This window comes from Octopus bimaculoides, chromosome 4, assembly GCF_046866305.1.
Source record: "Octopus bimaculoides isolate indiv1 chromosome 4, ASM4686630v1, whole genome shotgun sequence".
NCBI lineage: Eukaryota > Metazoa > Mollusca > Cephalopoda > Octopoda > Octopodidae > Octopus > Octopus bimaculoides.
This window is the reverse complement of record NC_142931.1, coordinates 65,527,368-65,549,762: the sequence shown is the minus strand read 5'-3', so window position 1 is coordinate 65,549,762 and position 22,395 is coordinate 65,527,368. Positions and strand designations below refer to the sequence as shown.

At 33.5% G+C, this 22,395-nt stretch overlaps 1 protein-coding gene across 1 annotated transcript in view; it reads left to right on the top strand.

The window, feature by feature from the left end:
• LOC106882502 (suppressor of lurcher protein 1) overlaps nt 1-22,395 on the top strand; it is a 1,283,613-nt gene that overhangs the window by 867,851 nt on the left and 393,367 nt on the right. The window contains exon 11 of the mRNA XM_089350836.1: nt 11,782-12,014. Within this exon, the coding sequence (XP_089206962.1) occupies nt 11,782-12,014 (233 nt within the window). The remainder of the gene's footprint in view (nt 1-11,781; nt 12,015-22,395) is intronic.

Below are 22,395 nucleotides of genomic sequence, written 5' to 3'. Positions count from 1 at the left end.
TGCATGGATCTCTTTTGAATATTCTATGGACGAATTAATATATATACACACACAGACATGCACATACAAACTTATAAAAAATTGAAGCTGTATAATATTTAACAATTTTATACTTTAGATAGTCAAGTAATGTCGCAATAAATCTTATGTATATTTTAGTTGTTTAATTTTCTGTTTTTCTTGCATTGAGTTTTTCTTTATTATTCTTGTGAACATGAAGATGGTTAATTTCTTAATTTTGCATATAAAATTTGTTCATTTATTTTATTTAGAATTTGAAACATGAGATTTAAATTAATTTTGAAGATTGGGAAGAATACACAGAAACTATTATTTAATGTTTTTAAACCTTGTGTGTTGCATGAGAGAGAGAGTGTGTGTAGTTGTGTGCATGAGAGGGGGATGTAGAAAGAGAAACAGTGTGTGTGTGTGTGTGTGTGTGTGTGTGTGCGTGTGTGTGTAAGAGTGAATTATTGTTTCAAGAAAAATGTGTTTTGTCTGTAACCTCCAGGAGCTTTATAAAGCAAATAGGTAAATGAAATCAATGATACTGGATGATAATGACATAACTGAAGAATTGCCAGCAAGTTCTGAAGATCAAAGCACATTATATTTGCATTGGAAGCTACATAGAAATTGCACGATGTCAGAATTTATAAATTTCATGACAGGGATGACTTCCTGATGAGTGACATTTATTTTGAAGAGGTTCAAAGAATGATAATAATAAATGACAGACATACTCCCAAACCAGAGAGTATCATTCCACAGAACACAATACATTCAAGTTCAAGATCAAAATTGTTCATTTTTTCCTTCTTCTTCCAAAGTGAAATCCAAGTTCTGTTGATCAGGTATGGTTTTGTAAAAACTGTCTGGTTACTAGGAATGGTGAATTGTGGAAGTAAAGATCCCTTAACTGAAGTATTGTGAATTTTACTTCTGGAAATAAATTAGCCGTTCTAAGCTGGGATCCATACAGCCCCTCAAGGTCCATATAAGATTTTAGGAGGTCCATACAACAAAATAATAAATTGGGTGTGTGCAATAGTATCTTATGAGCCCCTGAAAAAACTTTGTTTCAGATGTATGTATTGCAAGAAACAGGTTTCTTTCTCTAAAAATTTTAACCTAATAGGTTAATGCATGTAAAACAAAATAGGAATTTTGCAGGTGGGGCCCAGTTAGACTTTTCTTCAGGTCAAGAAAACATCTCACTCACAAGGTCCTTCAATAAAGATTGTTTAGGGATGTTGAATGAAACACCCAAGTTTCCAAAGGTGAATTATTCAAACTGCAAAGAATTCCTCTTAACACATGGCTATGATGCTCCTCTGCTACTTCTGCTCATGATCAGGGATGCACGTATTGTCAGCCACTAAGGGACATACTCAACTGGTTAAGGTCAAACAACTGACCATCTTTTATACCAAGACAAGACAACATACATGATAACACTTCCAATCAGTTAAGATCAGAAGCCATGAGAGCCATTGCCTGGTACTGCATCAGGGTTATTATTATTACTACTACTACTACTACTACTACTACTACTATTACTCTCAACATCATTAAGTTTTCTTTGTACATGAAAATATAACAGCAAAATGTTTTCATTAAAGTATATATATCTCTTTAGAAAATGATAATTATTTCTATGAAATTATTTTTTCATTCCATTTCTTATAAGGGAAAATATTTCCTTCTTTGGAAAATGTTTTCTGCAATTTATGTCAATCTTTATGTTACATACATTAATAAATGTATCTGCGTGTGTATATCAATATGCATTTATATATATACATGTGGTACTGATCAATTGTATCTGAATGCATATGTCTATGGATGAAAGAAATCCATGCAGTACCAGTTCAGTTAACACAATTTAGCAAACCCATCTTCCCAATAAATTGATCTGTAGCAACAAATTGATATTTCAATATTAATATGCTTTAGTCAAAGCTTAGAAAAACAAACAACAAGCAAAGAAATTGTGTTGGTACATCAGTTGTTCATAGATTGCCTCCCTGCTTAGTCAATGTTCTCCACTCATGTGGGAGTCTTCCAAGAAATGAAACTCTTCAACAGGTTTCCTATATAAAGAATTCACTGGTGGTAAGCAACTTCCTCATGTGGTAAAAAAGTGGAAGTCACAGTTAAGTCTCATATTAGAACTATGTGCTAATGGTAATTTATGCTTTTCCCCCACTTCACTCTTTCTCTCTCTTTCTCTCATGTGGTTGTTATGGCATAAAAATAAAGAATTTGTTTCTGTCTTTCTTCAATATTTTTTTGCTTCATGCCACTGTGTGTATATGTACATACATACATACATACAGACATAATGGTTTCAAATTTTGGCATAAGATCAGTAATTTGGGAGGAGTGGGTAAGTTGATTACATCGACCCTAGTGCTCTACTGGCACTTATTTTATTGACTCCCTAATGAATAAAAAGCAAAGTCGACCTTGATAGAGTTTGAACTCAAAATATAAAAACAGATAAAATGCCACTAAGCATTTTATCCAGCATGCTAATAATTCTGACAGCTTGCTACCTTACATATATTCATACATACAGAGAGAAAGAGTGAGAGAGATTTATATTAGTTTATGTGTATGTGCTTATTTATTTATACATACACATATACCTATATATAACTTCTTACAGGATTTATAGAAACACTGTCATAGCATACAACATATCTTAGACAGTTTAGACCTGGTGGAGCCCTTCCTTCTTCAGGTCTGATCATAATCATTTTCTTCTTAAAGGAGAGAATGAGACATACAAAAAGAAAGAGAGAACAAAAAGAACTGACTCCAGTATAGGACTGCCAATTTATTTATTGACTCTAAAAGGAGGAAAGGCACTGCTGATCTCACCAGGATTTGGGCTAAGAGCACAAGGAGCTGAAACAATTACAGCAAAGCAATCTATCCAATGCTCCAGTGACTCTTCCAGTTGGCCATCTGTTCACACACATATATAAACACACACACACACACACATTGTATTTCTATATTTTGATTTTCATTTATATGCTAGGATTAATTTCTACAGAAAATAGGAAATTATTCTTCAAGGAAACTATAAGTAAATATTGTCAGAAAGGGTTGTCTTCTTCCCTTATGATCAAATCACTCACTTTACATTGTATTGAAATCAGTTTCAAATTATTTTCTATTTTGCATGGAACAATCATAAAATAAAATTCCATTAGTTCCCAACACACACACACACACACACACACACACACACACACACACACACACACACACACACAAACACACACACACACAAATTTACCTTGCTTGCTACGTATCTTGTGCAGCCCTAGGTTTTACCACCCTTAAATATTGACACATTTACTATAATGTTTCTTGATTATATATAACTCTTTATCAGTGTATCTATCTATCTATCTATCTATCTATCTATCTATTTATATATATATATATATATATATATATATATATATATATATATATATATATATATATATATATATATATATATATATATGTATATATATATATATATATATATATATATATTTGATTAGAGGATATGTTAACCTTTTGAAGGGATGGTTGCATCCAAAGAAATACTAGTTCAATACCTATTATTGCTGGGGAAGGAAATTCCCTTTAAACAGTAAGTATATATTATGCATATAATATTTAAAAGAAGGAAAAAATGGAGATTAACAATTATTGTAAGTTAACAATTATCGTAAACTTGTACTCCCTCTACAGCAAGATACCTGTATCTGTCTCACAATAACCTTTAATCATCCAACACAAGATCACCTCCTGCAATGCCCCTCCCCTCTTCAAATTTTTTTTTGTCTTGGAAGTATTTGGTGACCTTTTCAATGTAGGTGCCATTTAAAAGCATCCAATCCACAGTGTAAAGTGGTTGGTGTTTGGAAGGGCATCCAGCCGTAAAAACCTTGCCAAAACTGACCTCACCTGTGCTTGTGTCATATAAAAAGTATTATTGAACCTGCCTGTGCTTGTGTTACGTAAAAAGCATTAAGTCTACTCTACTGAGTGGTCGGTGTTAGGAAGGGCATTCAACTGTAAAAATCCTGCCAAAACAGTCACAGAAGTCTGGTGCAGGCTTCTGCCTGGCCAGCTCTTGTGAAACCATCCCACCCAAGCTAGCACTGAAGGGAGACTATTAACAATGATGATGACTATGGTCGTCTTCGATTCTTACAGCTGTTTCAATTAATACTCAATAATTTAATTCCAACTTTCTACATTAAATTTGCATTTGTGACATGAGCATTACTTCATCAGAGGAAAAAAAGAAATGTACCTTGGGATGTTATGTAGACCTTTGTTATATGTGGATAGGTCCACATGTAACATCCGAAGTTACATCGCTTTTTTTTTCTCCAATGAAATTATGCTCATATCATATAAATGCAAATTTAATGTACAAATTCGTAATTAAATTATTGAGTATTAATTGAAACGGCTGTAAGAAGCGAAGATGACCAATTTGTTAATAATAAATAATTAACTTCCTTATCTCCATTTTCTTTTCTTTGTTTAACTGGATATAAATTCTGTGTGTGTGCATATATAGTTATATATGTGTGTGTATATATATATATGTGTGTATAGTTTATATATATATAGGAATGAAAAGCTTAACCACTCACAAAATAGCAATTGAAATTGGTGAACACCTTCAACCTGCCCTCTAGAAGGAAACTCTCTCCAGAAATATTGTATACAGTTCAAACATAACTGCAAACACAACATCAACTACTATTTCTATATCAGCAGCATTATGATATACCCAACTAATAACCCCTACTCTCCAAATAAAAACTGGAAATACCCTAAATAATATCAACAACAAGTACAGAAACTGACCCACTCAAACGTATCACCTACTTACATTCTTTTGTGAATCTCTAAAAACTATTTTGTATAAAAATTTTAAGTTCTGAAATACTGGACTAAACTTTAAACTCTTGACCTTTACGTTGTCAAAGCAAAGGATTGAATCTAATAAAGGCAAAAATAAGTAAAAATTACTGACATATCCTGTACCTACCTACCAAAAGGGTTACATCTAAATATTCACACCTGCTTACAAAGTTCAACATACATAAATAAATTCTAACCAATAATATAACCCCAAGTTTAATCAATAAACATTTCTTCAAAGCACCTCTTCATAACAACCTATCCTAAAACCTAATTTCCACTTTCCTCAAACCTAGATAGATTTTAACGCAATAGAGACTATATAAAGCTAGAATTAACTTCAGTGTCTCACAGTCCAATGATGGCTTAAATGGCTGAAACCTTACAGTCACTGTCAATAATATTCTTGTTTAAAAGAAGAATATACATTAATCTCATGCTTGATTTGTTTCATCATCATTTTCACAGCAACCACTAACTGGATGTGTCTATTCACCCCCAACAATAGAGAGCAGTCACCATATTTCATTCCATAATGGCTGCCTCTGAGGAACACATGGTTGCATAATTGGACTGTTTACCTAACACTCCATTGAACCCCTTGTGTGAAACCAATTGCTAAGATCAGCTGTAATAGATATATACAATACTGTACACTTTGATTAATATATATATATATATATATATATATATATATATATATATATATATATATATATATATATATATATATATATATATGCTAAAGTAGGAAAGCAGACAAGATTCTGGTATACACTGGATAAATTATTATGTGTATACAAGTGCTGTTGGAGGATTGTAGAAAGATTAGCAGAGAAGTTAAACTTTGTATGAGACAGATGCATGTTTGTAATTTGTGACATAAAACAATTGCTCAAATACTTGGAAAATTCCTAAGAAGTAGTTGATATCTTTTGTTGCTTGTATGATCTTATTAGCAAAGAAGGTGGATGTTCCAAACATTGAATCCAGAATAAGAATAGGATGTTCACAAAGGGTATTTTTCCTTTTTTTTAAGTAATTGAGCAGAATGCATGATTTTTTTATGTTTGAAGTGCAAAGCTGTATGATAGCAACATACAGACCTTGGAAGCAGGAGATTTATGAATGCCAGAAAAAAAAGGGAATCAAGCATGCTCTACAGGATATGTCATCCATAAATTATTTAAGAGAAAAGCTCTATAGAAGAGGAATCAGATGTAGTATGTGAGAGAGAAGACTGCCCTATTGCAATTGTGTGATGCATGTGAAGGATGTCAGTGCCAAGTATTTGAAGTAGATGCAGCCTTTGAAGAAAATGAGGACCTAAGAAGACATGAGATAAAGTGAAGTCATAAAGTCTGATCTTAAGGTGTGTGTGTGTGTGTGTGTGTGTGTGTGTGATGTGTATATTTTGGTGTTTGTGTGCAAGAGATGAGAATATGTTCTTACACTGACTATTTCCTATTTCTTGTCTATCAACATTAAATATTTAAACTTCAGTATAAAATACTCTTACATGACAACAAAACATATGTAATCCAGTCTATATTATTGATTTCTTACTAATGCACATACCCATTTCCTTGATGATGATACTTCAAACCAGTGTCCATGAGTTTGTTGATACGAACTGAAATGTTTCCCTAATATTGTGGTTCTGACTCTTAAAATATATTGTCTATATATAATTACTGTTCAGTGTAGATTGTTTTATTTTTTGCATTTTTTATATATATTTTAGAATCTCAAAATCTATTCCTATCTATGATTATTAAATTGATTTTATTTTCAATTAATTAATCCTCCATATAAAATTTATTCAAGTTATCTTAGACAATATTAAACCAAATGTTAATTACATTAAAACATTATAACCCTGCAGAAATTGAATAGGGATATCTCCCTTTCACTTTCAAGGACAAATTTTTGAATTTACACTTTCATACTCTTTTAAAAATGATAAAGAATCTTAAAAAAGCGAATTAGTGTTTGGATTAAATTATTTTGTCACCTAACCTGTTGCAAAACTACAGTCAAGTTAAATGTAAAACAAAATTAATAAATGAAAAAGTCATATCATTCAACTGGACTATTTCAAATAAACTCTCTTTCATAAGGTCAAAAGCCTTAGTGTTAAATTAGAAATGTTGTTAACAATTAGCCTGCATATGAACCAGAAATCAATCACTTATCAGTCCCTCTCCAAAAAATCCGGAAATTTCTTACAGTTCATACAACCAAAGTTCAGAGCTTTCATTTCCAAAATTATCTCATGTGTCTCTTTAATTTTCCCCATCTTCCTCTTGAGATTGAAAGAACTCAGGGAAATTAAAAAAACAACAATTGCACTTGTGTTTTTGATAGTATTCCCTTTCACAGAGTTCTCACATCTTCTACATTAGTCAATCTATATTGACTACCAATATAGGAGTGTGTAATTGTGGAAAACTCAGGCCTTCATCTACAAAGACAGTAATATTGTGGCTTCCCCCCCCCCTCTCTCTTTCTCTGATTTTATTGATCTCTTCCAATGTTCTTGCAGTATTAGTGCCCATCATTATTCAGTACCAGTTAACAATAATCACGGGAAAAAGAAGTATATAAATGATTCCAAAATATGGAATGCATTGCCAATATCCATTAGGAATTCTTTAAAAAGATGCTGATTTATTTTTTATTTATTTATTTATTTTGCCTTTTTACCAACTCTGCACATTATTATTACCATACTATTTATAGTATATCTCAGCCTGACATACCTTACTATAAATACCTTCTTCAGCTACTTCAGTGCATGGCTAACAAATTTACTTTACAACCATGTGGTTCTGATTCAATTCCATTGTGTAGCACTGTAGGAAAGTATTTTCTGCCATAGACTCAAGTTGACCAATGCTTCATCAGTAAAATCTGGGAACAAATACAGATACAGACTCTCATATATCTCCACCATCTCTTTCTTTCTCTCTCTCTCTCTCTCTCTCTCTCTCTCTCTCTCTATATATATATATATATATATATATATATATATATATATATATATATATATTTCATCAATGAGATTTGGTGAACAAACAAATACAGATACACGCTCTAGTATATCTCCACAATCTCTTGCACTCTCTCTCTCTCTTTTATTTTCTAACTGGGGTATCCATGTATCTCATTTACAGCAAAAACCTATTTCTATCTCTTTATTGTACTTTTCAACCCCTCATCCACTGGCACAAAGCCACTTCCTTCAATACTACCTCACTCCCCAGTTGAGCAAAAGATTTTGTCAGTGTCATGTGAAAAGTGCCCAGTACACTCTGTAAAAGTTGCTGGTGTTACAAAAGGTATCCAGCCATAGAAACCATGCCAAAGCAGACAATAGAGCTTGGCACAGTCCTCTTGACTTGCCAGTTCCTGTTAAACTGTCCAACCCATGCTAGCATGGAAAATGAACATCAAATGATGATACACACATACACTCATATATCTACATAAACACACATATATGTTTGTCAGCATGGGTTTGATGAATATATTACAGTGGCATTGTTGTTGGGCAGAGAGCTACCAGAAACATTAACACAATGGGCAAAATGCTTTGTGACATTTGGTCCATCTTTCTGCGTTCTGAGTTCAAATTCTGCCAAAGTCGACTTTACCTTTCATTCTTAAGGAATTGATAAAATAAGTATCAGTTGAACTCCAGGGTCAATGTAATCAATTTACTCCCTACCCCAAAATTGCTGGTCTTGTGCCAAAATATGAAATCACTATTGTTACTACTCCTGTTGTTATGCCATGATTTTCAAGTAAGGCATATCTTGTCACAGACTTCATTGAAGACATAAAGCCAGAGAATGATATGTTGATAGGGAGAATGGCAATGGTGTCACCGCTTGCTGCTCATCTACTTTCAAAGAAGCACAAATTCTTACAAACTCTTAGGTATTTACATGTACATATGCACACACAAACACACACATGTTTGTATAAATATACATGTGTCCAACCCATGCTAGCATGGAAAGCAGACGTTAAACGATGATGATGATGATGATATTACATATATAAAGTATGTTTGTATGTATGTATGTATATATGTATGTTTGTATGTATGTATGTATATATGTATGTTTGTATATATATATATATATATATATATATATATATATATATATGTACATATGCTTATATATAAATGAGTATAAGTATATATATATATATTTGTGTGTGCGTATATATATATATGTATATAATGTGTGTATATATATATATATATATATATATATATATATATATATATATATATATATATATATATATATATATATACATGTATAAAGCTGTTTGTTTATCCTCTCATGTTACTTTCTGTCAAAGAGCATAGGCTCAAATTATAATAGAATTTATCACCTTCCCGGGCGTTAAACTGATACACTTGACTGTTTTTATACACCTGTCTTCGTTTTTTGCTTTTTTTGTAAATTCCAACTATATGTATGTATAAATGTATATATAATGTGTGTGTATATATATATATATATATATATATATCATCATCATCGTTTAACGTCCGCTTTCCATGCTAGCATGGGTTGGACGATTTGACTGAGGACTGGTGAAACCGGATGGCAACACCAGGCTCCAGTCTGATTTGGCAGAGTTTCTACAGCTGGATGCCCTTCCTAACGCCAACCACTCAGAGAGTGTAGTGGGTGCTTTTACGTGTCACCCGCACGAAAACGGCCACGCTCGAAATGGTGTCTTTTATGTGCCACCCGCACAAGCCAGTCCAGGGGCACTGGCAACGATCTCGCTCGAAAATCCTACAGGAGCCAGTCAGGCGGTACTGGCAACGGCCACGCTCAAAATGGTGCATCTCATGTGCCACCCGCACAAGAACCAGTCCAGGGGCACTGGCAACGATCTTACTTGGCTTGCCGGGTCTTCTCACGCACAGCCCATTTCCAAAGGTCTCGGTCCGTAGTCATCGCCTCGGTGAGGCCCAATGTACGAAGGTCTTGCCTCACCACCTCAGCCCAGGTCTTCCTGGGCCTACCTCTTCCACGGGTTCCCTCAACTGTTAGGGTGTGGCACTTTTTCACGCAGCTATCCTCCTCCATTCTCACCACATGTCCATACCAGCGCAATCGTCTCTCTTGCACGCCACAACTGATGCTTCTAATGTTCAGCTTTTCTCTCAAGATACTTACACTCTGACGGGTATTCACATTGACATTACACATCCAACGGAGCATACTGGCTTCATTCCTTGCGAGCTTACGTATGTCCTCAGCAGTTACAGCCCATGTTTCACTGCCATGTAGCATGGTTGTTCGTACGCATGCGTCATACAGTCTGCCTTTTACTCTGAGTGAGAGTCCCTTTGTCGCCAGCAGGGGTAAGAGCTCTCTAAACTTTGCCCAGGCTATTCTTATTCTAGCAGCTACACTTTCAGCGCACCCACCCCCACTACTAACTTGGTCGCCCAGATAGCGGAAGCTATCGACTACCTCTAGTTTTTCACCCTGGAATGAGATAGAAGTTGTTTCCTGTTTGTTTGCAGTCTTTATTGCACCTGAACATCTGCCACAAACAAAAACTAACTTGCTAGTTAACCTGCCTTTGATGTTGCTGCACCTCTTATGTGTCCATAGCTTGCACCGGGTACATCTTATAGAGTTACTACCTACTCCTTTTCTACATACTGAGCAGGGCCATCTACCTGAAGGGGTTTGTGTTTTATCTACCTTCCTACTTATTAGGATTTTGGTTTTAGCTAGGTTGACTCTAAGGCCCTTCAATTCTAGACCTTGCTTCCACACCTGAAACTTCTCCTCTAGTTCTGATAGTGACTCCGCAATTAGGGCAAGGTCATCAGCATAGAGGAGCTCCCAGGGGCAACCTGTCTTGAACTCCTCTGTGATTGCCTGGAGGACTATGGTAAATAATAGGGGGCTGAGGACGGAACCTTGGTGGACCCCTACCTCTACCCGGAATTCATTGCTGTACTCATTTCCAACCCTCACCTTACTGGCCGCATCTCTGTACATGGCTCGCACAGCTCTCACTAGCCATTCTTCTATCCCAAGTTTCCTCATTGACCACCAGATAAGGGATCGGGGGACCCTGTCAAAGGCTTTCTCCATGTCAACGAAAGCCAGGTACAGAGGTTTATCCTTGGCTAGGTATTTCTCTTGCAACTGTCTCACTAGAAATAAGGCATCAGTAGTGCTTTTACCTGGCACGAACCCAAACTGCATCTCATCTAAATTGATTCGCTCCCTAATTAGTTGGGCTATGACCCTCTCTCTGTAACTTTCATGTATATATATATATATATATATATGTGTCTATATATATATATATATAATGTGTGTGTTTATATATATATATATATATATATATATATATTTATATATATATATATATATATATATATATATATATATATATATATATATATATATAGGACAGGTTCTATCAGTTCTACTCTACGAAATCTTTTTGCAAGTCTTTGATCAACCTAAGATTATGGTAGAAGGTGCTTGTCCAAGGTACCATACAGTGAGACTGAACCACTATGTTTTCTGCATTAGGTTTTGCAACATTGCCTGCTGGATTTAGATCTTGAACAGCACAAACCATAGTATAGGGACAGGAACTCTGAATATGGAATTACTTGGGCTCTAATGATCCATCTCATGCATGCCAGCATGGAAATGTAGGTATAAAGTAATGATAATGAGGATGGTGTTGATGATAATGATGATGTGAAATATTTTGTTTTTCCTTATTTTAATATGTTTTTTTTATTTTTCTTTCTAATTACAGTTGTGATGAAAGTTATGATGCCATTCTTGTACATGATGGTATCGACAAATCAGCCAATGTTATCGGAATTTTTTGTGATGTCCACAACACCCAAGTTGTAAAATCTAGTGGGCGCTACATGTATATTGATTTCTACTCAGATGATAAAGATGAAAGACAGGGTTTTGCAGCCAAATACACATTTTTTACTGAGCACCAGACAACCGCAGACTCAAGAACTACACCATCTACAGGTGAGAATTCAGTTTATAATAGAACAAAAAGAAGAAAAAAAAACCCCTAAAAAATGGAAAATTAAATTTACAAATTTCAATCATTCCTTTATTGCTGCATGTTGTTTACATTATTTTCTAATCTTTCAGTTATTCAGGCATTGTTGAAAAAAAAAAAAAAAGTTTTCTTCACTTCAAGACTAAAAGCGAATGTTACTGTGCAGAACTGCCTGTCAGAGTGCAGTGTTTAACACTTCTGCCTGTAATCTAAAATATTGTTGCTTTTCTTCTAATTTTAATCATTGTTTCAAGCAGATTATGGTATCAATAAACAAAACAAAATATCATTACTTTTAGTCAGCTGGCTGTCAAATGCAGAAAGCATGGGGGGGGGGGGGGGGGCAGGAACCAGCTGTACCAAATTCAATAATAAACTTTATATAGTGATTCTAGCAGTGCTTGAGATATCTTAGAAGCACATTTTTTTCATTTCTATGAAAGTGTGAATGTTTAATAGAGATAATTAACTTTGTTCTTTTATATTTCATCAAAATACAGAGTTAATGTGATATGAAATTATAAAGAATACCTTCCCGGTATTTTTGATAAATTATAAGGTTTCCTTTCTATGGAATAGGCCATCTTACTGCTTTCATGCCATTATTTCTTTTAAGCATACAGTTCAAGGACAATTTTTCTGAATATATATTTATATTTATGTGTTTGTGCGCCACAACACATATACCAAAAGCTTTCAACTAAAAACCACAGACTAGCTGGAATCCTATGTAAGCATATGGTAGAGACTACAATTTTGACAAGTCAATGAAGGAGCCCCTATAAGGTCGCTGTCTTGTAGAAATATCAGCCAAATCTTACTTTTTAAATCATATCTGCTACCTAAGAAGATGGGATAATTATGGCTGAAACATTTGATCAGGGCTAACCTGGAGGTAAACTACATCATTAACAACTAAAATACTGAAGTCGATTCTGTATAAAGAAATACCAAAGATGCATCATGTTTCACTGGTAACTTTTTTTTTTCTGATTCAAAGAAGGACTGTCTTGAGTATATTTTAATGATTATTAAGTTTTGGTATATAATCTAATATATAGTTGTCAGTCTGAGAGACATTTACTTTCATCATGAGTTTAAAGTAACAGAGCATCAGCACATCGTAAGATGATGTTACTGAGTAGCATAACGTTGGGCCTATGGAAATGCATATGCTTTCTAGTTAGACTCAAATATTGTTTCCAACTATAAATCATTAACATTGTTATCAATTTATCATATTTAAAAGGAAAACACAAAAAGCAGAAGATAAAACAAACCTACATATCAAATAATCTTTTAAACAACATTGTTTTTGTGACTATTGATCCTCTCTTATCATAAATGTATCTTGCCTTGTCTGTGAATGTGTACCAAATACAAATCAGTATCAGAACAAACTGAACATCAACCATATTATCTTTAGCATGTTACACTAACCCTCTATTTCAGAGACACATGTAACGGTTTAGGTATTCTCCTCTGAAATAATTGTACAAGGTGTAGTGGCAAAATTCATTTCCCTGAAGAAAAGGTGTTGGATCAGTGGCTGCATGGCCATGAGTTTTATCCTGACCATTATTTACTCATTATTCTGAGCACCCCGCTGAGGTTGACTTTGCCTTTCATCCTTAAGTATCAGTGAAACGCTGGTAAATTAAGTACCAGTGAAATGCTGGGGTCGATGTAGTCAACTGGCCCCCTTCCCCCCAATTTCAGGTCTTGTGCCTATATTAGAAAGGATTAATCTGAGCACTACACATAGCCCTGATAGTTTTATTTGAACTGATTTAAAAGATGTTACTTTCACACTTTTCAGTTGTTTGGTTTGTCAAGGGAAGAGCATCTAACTGCAAAAACACTTGCCTAAGTAAAACCTATACTATTCATAGAAATACATCAAATTAATGTAAAACAGAAAAAGAAAGTATGTTCGTGTAAATACATGTGTGTGTACATATGATTGTGTATATTTTATACCTATATGTCCCAGTAGTGTCAAGTTTATTTAATTATTTCTATTTTAATTTAAAGTGATATATAAAAACTATACCGTGTAATCTTATTTGTAAAAGCTTTACAGTTTTCAAAGATACAGATAAAAAGATAATACCATGAATAATTGAACCTCCAAGAATTTAGAAAGAAAATTGCTTCAGTAGGTAACCTGAATGCAATTTAATTATGATGGTAAATAAATAAACTGGTTAAAGCTTGTTTCTAAAATAATAAAATGGAATGTATTATAAACAGGAAGTATCTGATGTTTCAAAGTTATTTTAGTAGGCCATTGCAGTAGTGGTAGAAAAGGCAAGAGGAAAAAGACAGCATGTCTCTGTTTTGGAGTGTGTCTGTGGATAGCTTCATACCTATAATTCAAATGCCTTTCTTTAGATGTTATTCACTATGTCTGTGTACAGAGCAGCATTATTCTCCAAAGTGTGGGAGCAGTACTCCATTGTGACTCTCACCTGAGTTTGTTAGAGTTGTTTTTATTCTCCTTTACAAGACACTAAATCAGTCATGATTGTGAAAAGCACTTCATGATCAACGGCACTTCAGACATGACAATCCTGTCTTTTTGTATATCTTGATTGTCTAATGTGCCCTTTTTAAAGACAGTAGGGGTGATTTGAGGAAGCATTGCCTGCTACATTTGGCAAGTTGAGTAACCATGTAGAGGTACTCTTATTGACTCAAAATAATTTGATTTAGTTTTTGTAGTTTAACTCCAAGCTAGTCTTGACTGAGCAGGCATATGATCAAAGATCATCACCTTCCAGCCATCACCTTCTCAGTTTATTTCAAAGTATATCTGAAACTACATCATTAAATGCATCCTTCATATTTTAAGGTGGAGGGTTTAATATGAGAAAGTGAAAAAAAATTGCTGATCTTTTCCTTTCTAAGAGAAGGGTCAATAAAGCTGTTGTGATTGATATGCATAAAATATTATAGTGTGTCAATTAAATAAACTTGAAGGGCTGGAAATCAATAAAGCATAACAGTTTTACATAAAATATCATTATAACTTTCTTGAGTGGTTAAATTTAATTCTAGACAAAAAATTTATATGGGAATGTCATCTGTAAGAGAAGTTTATCCACAGAACATGATTTAAATGTATGTGATGCATAAGAATTTGAGGTATATCACATCTGACCCATTGTAGTGTAAATTCATTTACTCTAATTATATCAGTTTTTGTCTAATTTCCTCTTGTGGTTGGTAATAGTGTGTATTTGTATTGTAAGTCCTCTCTAGAGTTTTCAAATACATCTCACTTATATTAACTATACTTCAAAATGATATAATAATGTAATGCAAAGCATAATATTTTGTATCCATATGACAGTTGATATTATGGCTTCTCATTATTAAAGAAATAAATGCAATGATATAGAAAAACTTTGTGTTGGTAATAATGTTACTTCTCAAAAATATACTGGCTCTTGAATGATTACTCCATTTGTAACAATTTTCTAGCTTCTGTGTCTTATTCATAGTTTTTGATGTTTCAGTATAATTGATTTTCTTTCACAAATTATACTACATTAAATACAAATGTGTATTTAGCAGTTGTAAACTTATCTAGACCAAGAAAACAGCTTATAATTATTTACAACAATTCTGTATTAATTGTAGGATATAGACAAGTCATGCATTGGGAAAATATCAATTATAAGTGAGGTAGAAGATAGAAGTGGGTTTTTGATGTAAACAGTTATTTATCTGTGTATATCTATATGTATATAAATTTGTGATTGCTATCATATTGTTAAATATTGATAATTTTGAATGCATTTTTGTAAATGATTTAAATATGAACTTTAATTGTCAATGGTCAATGTAATTTTTCACTATCCAAAATAATAATGTCCTCTGTTTAATACTAGAAAAATTTGGTTTCCGTTCATTGCCTGTTATCATTCTTTCTATCAACAATCTGCACAGTAGATCATATGCAGACATATTTATACAAACACACAAATTTCATTTAATGTATTCTTTCTAGGTGAAAGAAAGTCTTACCATAGTGGAAAGGTAGAAATGAAATGTTTATCAAGTTATATATGTTCACCTTATAATTGTAAATAGACAGCATCTAATAACTTTCTATTGTCTATTTTAACACATTTTGTATAGAGCAATAATCGAGCAATCATGTTTGTCCTTCATTTAAATTAATTTGATTGTTCAGTTTTGAAAAGTTCTGATTACTTGCTAGTTGTTGAGTGAAGTAAAAATGTTAACAACATTTTCAAACCAAATTTAGGTTATTTCAATTCATTCTACAGCTATTTCTGTACTTCATTTATATATTTCTGCCTATATATTGCTTTTTACCTAGTAAGCAGACTTAGCAATGCAAATTCAAATTCATCATCATATGTTGATTATAGAGTTTTATATAATTACAACTGAAGCCAAGAAATTGGTTTAGTTCCATTTTATATGTTTCAGATAATGATATTTCTTTTCAAAATTGTAACATTTTCTCTGCACTCAGTATTAAACAATCGAGTCGTTTGCAATTGTATTTAGATTGGCAGCTCCCAACCATTTTCCCAGTTTTATTCCTAACTAGAATCAGGTTCAAATTACCCTAACTTAAAATTGTGTATTATACAAAACACAATTGAGAAATTCTGTACAATTCAGCACTTACAGTACAGTACTGTTAGAATAAGCCAAAATGGTATGGATGAACTTGTTTAATGTTGACACCAGATTTTGGGTATATGATTTACTCTTTGACAGAACAAGCCTCATGTCTGAACTTTAAAAAAAACAGTCTCTAGTGTTGGCTTTAATTTGTTACATTGTCAAGAGCCCAAAATCACATACAAGTCATGAGAAATGGAATAACCATTCCTCTTTGCTGAAACCAGAATGATGCAATACTCTTATGCTGTGAATTGTAGAATCATCTCTCACCTTAAAATATTTTCATTCGGCTGAGTCAGTGTCAAAAATGACATTTTCAGCAAGAAATAGTTGCTTTATTCACATGTTGTCCCTCTGCAGAAACTTACTTCCAGAAAAATATTATCATTGATGTCTTAATTGTGAGTTCACCAATTTCAGTTGCCAGGCACTGAATGTCACTCTTTTTTAAATTATTCTAGCTTAGCAAACACAGCCATGTTTTTGACAATGAGTTACCTGCCATGGTTCCATTTGCTGAGAGAAAGTATTCATTTCATCTTAGACATCAATGATGGAAGACATTTTTCTTTGTTGAGAGCAATCCAATACATTCTGACTTGAAACACATTCAATAAACTAGTTATATGGTGAACTTGTCGTTAAGAAAACTAGTGCTTTTGCAGCCAGAAAAAGTTCGTTATTTCTGATCACAGTTGAAAATTTTAATCAAAATCATGCAGTAAGACAGATATCTCACTACTGTATGTGAAAATAGTTCCAAATATTCAGAGAAAAGTTCATTACATGGTAAACAAGCGAATGTTAAATGCTCAACATCATCATCGTTTAATGTCCGTTTTCCATGCTGCCATGGGTTGGACGGTTCAACTGGGGTCTAGGAAGCCAGGAGGCTGCACCAGGCTCCAGTCTGATCTGGCAGTGTTTCTACAGCTGGATGCCCTTCCTAATGCCAACCACTCCAAGAGTGTAGTGGGTGCTTTTTACGTGACACCAGCACAGGGGCCAGAGGAGGCTGGCAATGACCACGATCAGTTCATGCTTTTTACGTGCCACCAGCACAGAAGCCAGTCTAGGCAGTGCTGGCATCGGCCATTCATATAACACAGGTCATCATGTCTTAGAATGAGTCAGGGAGAGTTTTGACAGTAATAACTTGGTGACAAACAATACAGTGCATGCTAGTCAGTATGAGTAAGATTTCTCTCTTACCAATGCAACAAAACTAGATTTTACATATTGCTCCTAGCTTTTCCCATTGTATGTCATGCTTTGTAAATCCAGTAACTACTATATTAATTATGTCTTGTGCATATATTCATTGTTCAGCTGATTGTCAACAATATAGCAAGAAAAACTGATGCAAATATCAGTAGATTCATCCAGCTTGACATAAAGTTGTGTATAAATGCTTTGATTTTGTCAACAACTCATATCTCATCATCTTCCATTCTGCCACCCATATTATCTACCTTATATTGAATGGTGTTATTGTAGACAGATACTCTTGATTGCTCTTTTGTTTCACTTTGACCATATATATTTCATATAAAAATATCAGCATCAGTCATGTGGCTCCATGTAAGCACTTTGAGATTATGTAATCACTTTAAGATGTGTGTACTGTGTAACATCAAAGTGTGCATTAAAATCCATATTATCTACCTTATATTGAAACCGTTATTATCCATATATTGAAACCGTTATTATCCATATTATCTACCTTATATTGAATGGTGTTATTGTAGACAGATACTCTTGATTGCTCTTTTGTTTCACTTTGACCATATATATTTCATATAAAAATATCAGCATCAGTCATGTGGCTCCATGTAAGCACTTTGAGATTATGCAATCACTTTAAGATGTGTGTACTGTGTAACATCAAAGTGTGCATTAAAATCCATATTATCTACCTTATATTGAAACCGTTATTATCCATATATTGAAACCGTTATTATCCATATTATCTACCTTATATTGAATGGTGTTATTGTAGACAGATACTCTTGATTGCTCTTTTGTTTCACTTTGACCATATATATTTCATATAAAAATATCAGCATCAGTCATGTGGCTCCATGTAAGCACTTTGAGATTATGTAATCACTTTAAGATGTGTGTACTGTGTAACATCAAAGTGTGCATTAAAATCCATATTATCTACCTTATATTGAAACCGTTATTATCCATATATTGAAACCGTTATTATCCATATTATCTACCTTATATTGAATGGTGTTATTGTAGACAGATACTCTTGATTGCTCTTTTGTTTCACTTTGACCATATATATTTCATATAAAAATATCAGCATCAGTCATGTGGCTCCATGTAAGCACTTTGAGATTATGCAATCACTTTAAGATGTGTGTACTGTGTAACATCAAAGTGTGCATTAAAATCCATATTATCTACCTTATATTGAAACCGTTATTATCCATATATTGAAACCGTTATTATCCATATTATCTACCTTATATTGAATGGTGTTATTGTAGACAGATACTCTTGATTGCTCTTTTGTTTCACTTTGACCATATATATTTCATATAAAAATATCAGCATCAGTCATGTGGCTCCATGTAAGCACTTTGAGATTATGTAAGCACTTTAAGATGTGTGTACTGTGTAACATCAAAGTGTGCATTAAAATCCAGCTGCTGAGCTTTGAGAGTATGTTCCAGACCTCAGATCCTTCCAAAGTTGTACCTTTTATTTGCATGGTGAATAAGTGATTGCTGACTTTCTGGAAAGGAACGACTGTACTTAGTGGTGTGTGAGGGGCCTTGCATAGATAGCCATGTAGTTTACCTGATTCACTTGACACTGGCTGCACAGCATAGAACCTTCTTCATTGATGAACTCTGTGAAGCTATTACTGCATGCATGTTTCCTCATATTTTTGACCACTTGGTGTGTATTTCAGGTTCTTAGAGACTATCTCATTCTTGGAACTAAAGTAGTTGATGATATTATCTTGGCTACTTATCTAAAAAGAATAATCACACAAGCAAAATTATCTACATGTAAACTACAAAATAAACGACATTAGTGAACCTTATTTGTCTATTCGAAAAGTTTAAATTAGCTTTTAACTCATTGTTCTCTCCAGTATAGTACTGGACATTATTAGAATTACAATGGAGACAAACTTTTGTTACCTTCAAATTCTATTAACCTGAGTCATATACAGACTTACTTTAACATGCATCATACCACTATTATGCAGAATACCACTGCCAAAACAATAGTTTTCTTGTGGGATTGGCGACCAAATGTGAAAAAAATCTAAGGCTGGCTGACATTGCAACTTACTGAGCAGGAGTTAATGCTGACTCTATGATAAATATTTGTACTCAACTGCCATATGAAACCATAGGTAAGGTAAAACTAAAGTTGACTGGACTACTCCTGAAAAGTGTCTCTGTCCAGCATTTCCAAATAATAGTTATGGAAATTTGTAGATTAATACTTGTCGTTATATTCAAAAATTTAATATTTATAAAGTATTCAATAATAATGAAACTAGGAGGCATATATTGGATGTTGTAAAACTGGAAATAATCCAGCCATGCCAGGAATACTTTAAATATGTAAATATCACCATCATCATTATCATTGTCATCATCATCATCATCATGAAGCTGGCATGGGTAAGATAGTTTGAGTGGAACTTGTAAGCTGAAGAGCTGCACCAGGCCTCAGTCTGATTTGGGTTGGTTTCTACTGCTGGATCCCCTTTCCTAGTGCCATAAGGTGTACTGAGTGTATTTTACATGTCACCTGCAATGGGGGATGGGGGTCTTTTGGGTGTCACCCCAACACAGGTGCCTTTTGTGTCTCAAGCATGAGTGCATTTTGCATGTCACCAGCACAGGTGCCTCTCATGTATCACTGGCACTGGCCATGACTACAATTTCACTTAAAGATAATATCTATTTTTTATTAAGTTAAATTTGAATTAAGATATTAGGTCATAGTCTATTATAATTAAATTGGTAATAGGTTAAGAAAACCAATCAATACAATTTATACTGTGAAAATGTATAATTTCTCTCTTTTTATTGAAGATAAATAGTAATTTTTACTTCTTAATAATGTGAGTGTCCTTCATAATATGCATGTGGTGTGTATTTCTCATAATATAACATTAAAAACAATACAGATATCTTATTTTTAAAACAGTACCAAAATATGATGAATACTCTTTAATTTTCAAAAGGAATACAATAAACATGGCTGTCTTTCTTAATTTATCTCTCTTATGAAACAAAAGGGACATTTACATGTTTGTATATGCTTCCACACAAGTAACAATGTTGCATTTTTTTCTTTCTTTGATTGAATAGTGAATTTGGAGCTAAAATTTGAAAAATAATAATAAAAATTATTTCAGTTTAACAATATTTATTTATATAAAATTAATGTTTTTAGCAAAAATTAAAAATAAAATGCTGACGGACCTTACTATTGATCCATGCTTCAAAAAGGCTAATGCTACTGTGTCATTCTAGCCTTTGAAAACAAGAGAGCAAAGCATTAAAGTATTTTGTAGTTTTGAGGGGTTTTTTTCTTAAAGCTTTTCAAAATATTCTCATCATATTCAGCTATTTTATATCTACATTGTATGATACAGTAAATATGTTCATTAAAATATTATGATTATGAAAGAAAATTAACCACTTGACAACCAGTGTTGGTTTACTTACATCCTCATAACTTAACAGTTCAACAAAAGAGAACCAATAGAATAAGTACCAGGTTTTACAGAAAACAAAAAGGTACTGAGGTTGATTTGTTTGACTAAAATTCTTCAAGGCTTGGCTTGAGTCTAATGGACTACAACAAGTACAAAAGATTAAAAAAAGGATAAGCATTCTCCCTCTCCTACGTATGTTTAATGAATCCCTCCTATCAATAATTGCTTGTCTATGGGCCTTCTGCAGTAGTTCAGAAGAAATTCAGACTTTATTCAGCATGGTAAAGAATTATCTAATTTAGACTAAATTAAGCAAAAGTCATCTAACCTGAGCTGAGCCCTCATGGTATGCTAAAGTACTTGTTTTGAGTACAAATTCAATTTTGTAAAGGATTTGTGTCAGCTTCATACTTTTATGTCTTACTTTCATAGTGGTTCTTTGTATTTCTGGTAACACTACAGTAGGAAGCACAATAATGATAAATCTACAAAGTGGTGTGAATCTTAGTTTTTTTGTTTGTTTGTTTGTTTTAATTTGGGAACTGTTCCCTTTTGTGAAGCATGATGATTTACCTCATGTGAATGGAAGCATAGGACCATGGTTTCTCCTTACTCTTTTACTGACAATATCATAGCCAAATGCAGTTTTCACCATGATTGAGTAATTATCCACGTTTGGAAACCACTGATTTACATGGATATCAATAATCTATAGCTTTAAGGTGGTGACCTGGCAGAATCGCTTGCACTCTGGGCAAAGTATTTACTGATATTTTGTCTGTCTTTACGTTTTGGGTTCAAATGTTGTTGGGGTCAACTTTGGTTTCATTTTTTAGGGTCACTGCTATCATTTTAATTGACTTAGCCCCTCCTCTGAAATTGCTGGCCTTGTGCCAAAATTTGATACCAATAATCTATAGCTTACTTTTGTAGATCTTTTGCTTCAAATGTTACTCAAATATAATGTGATAACT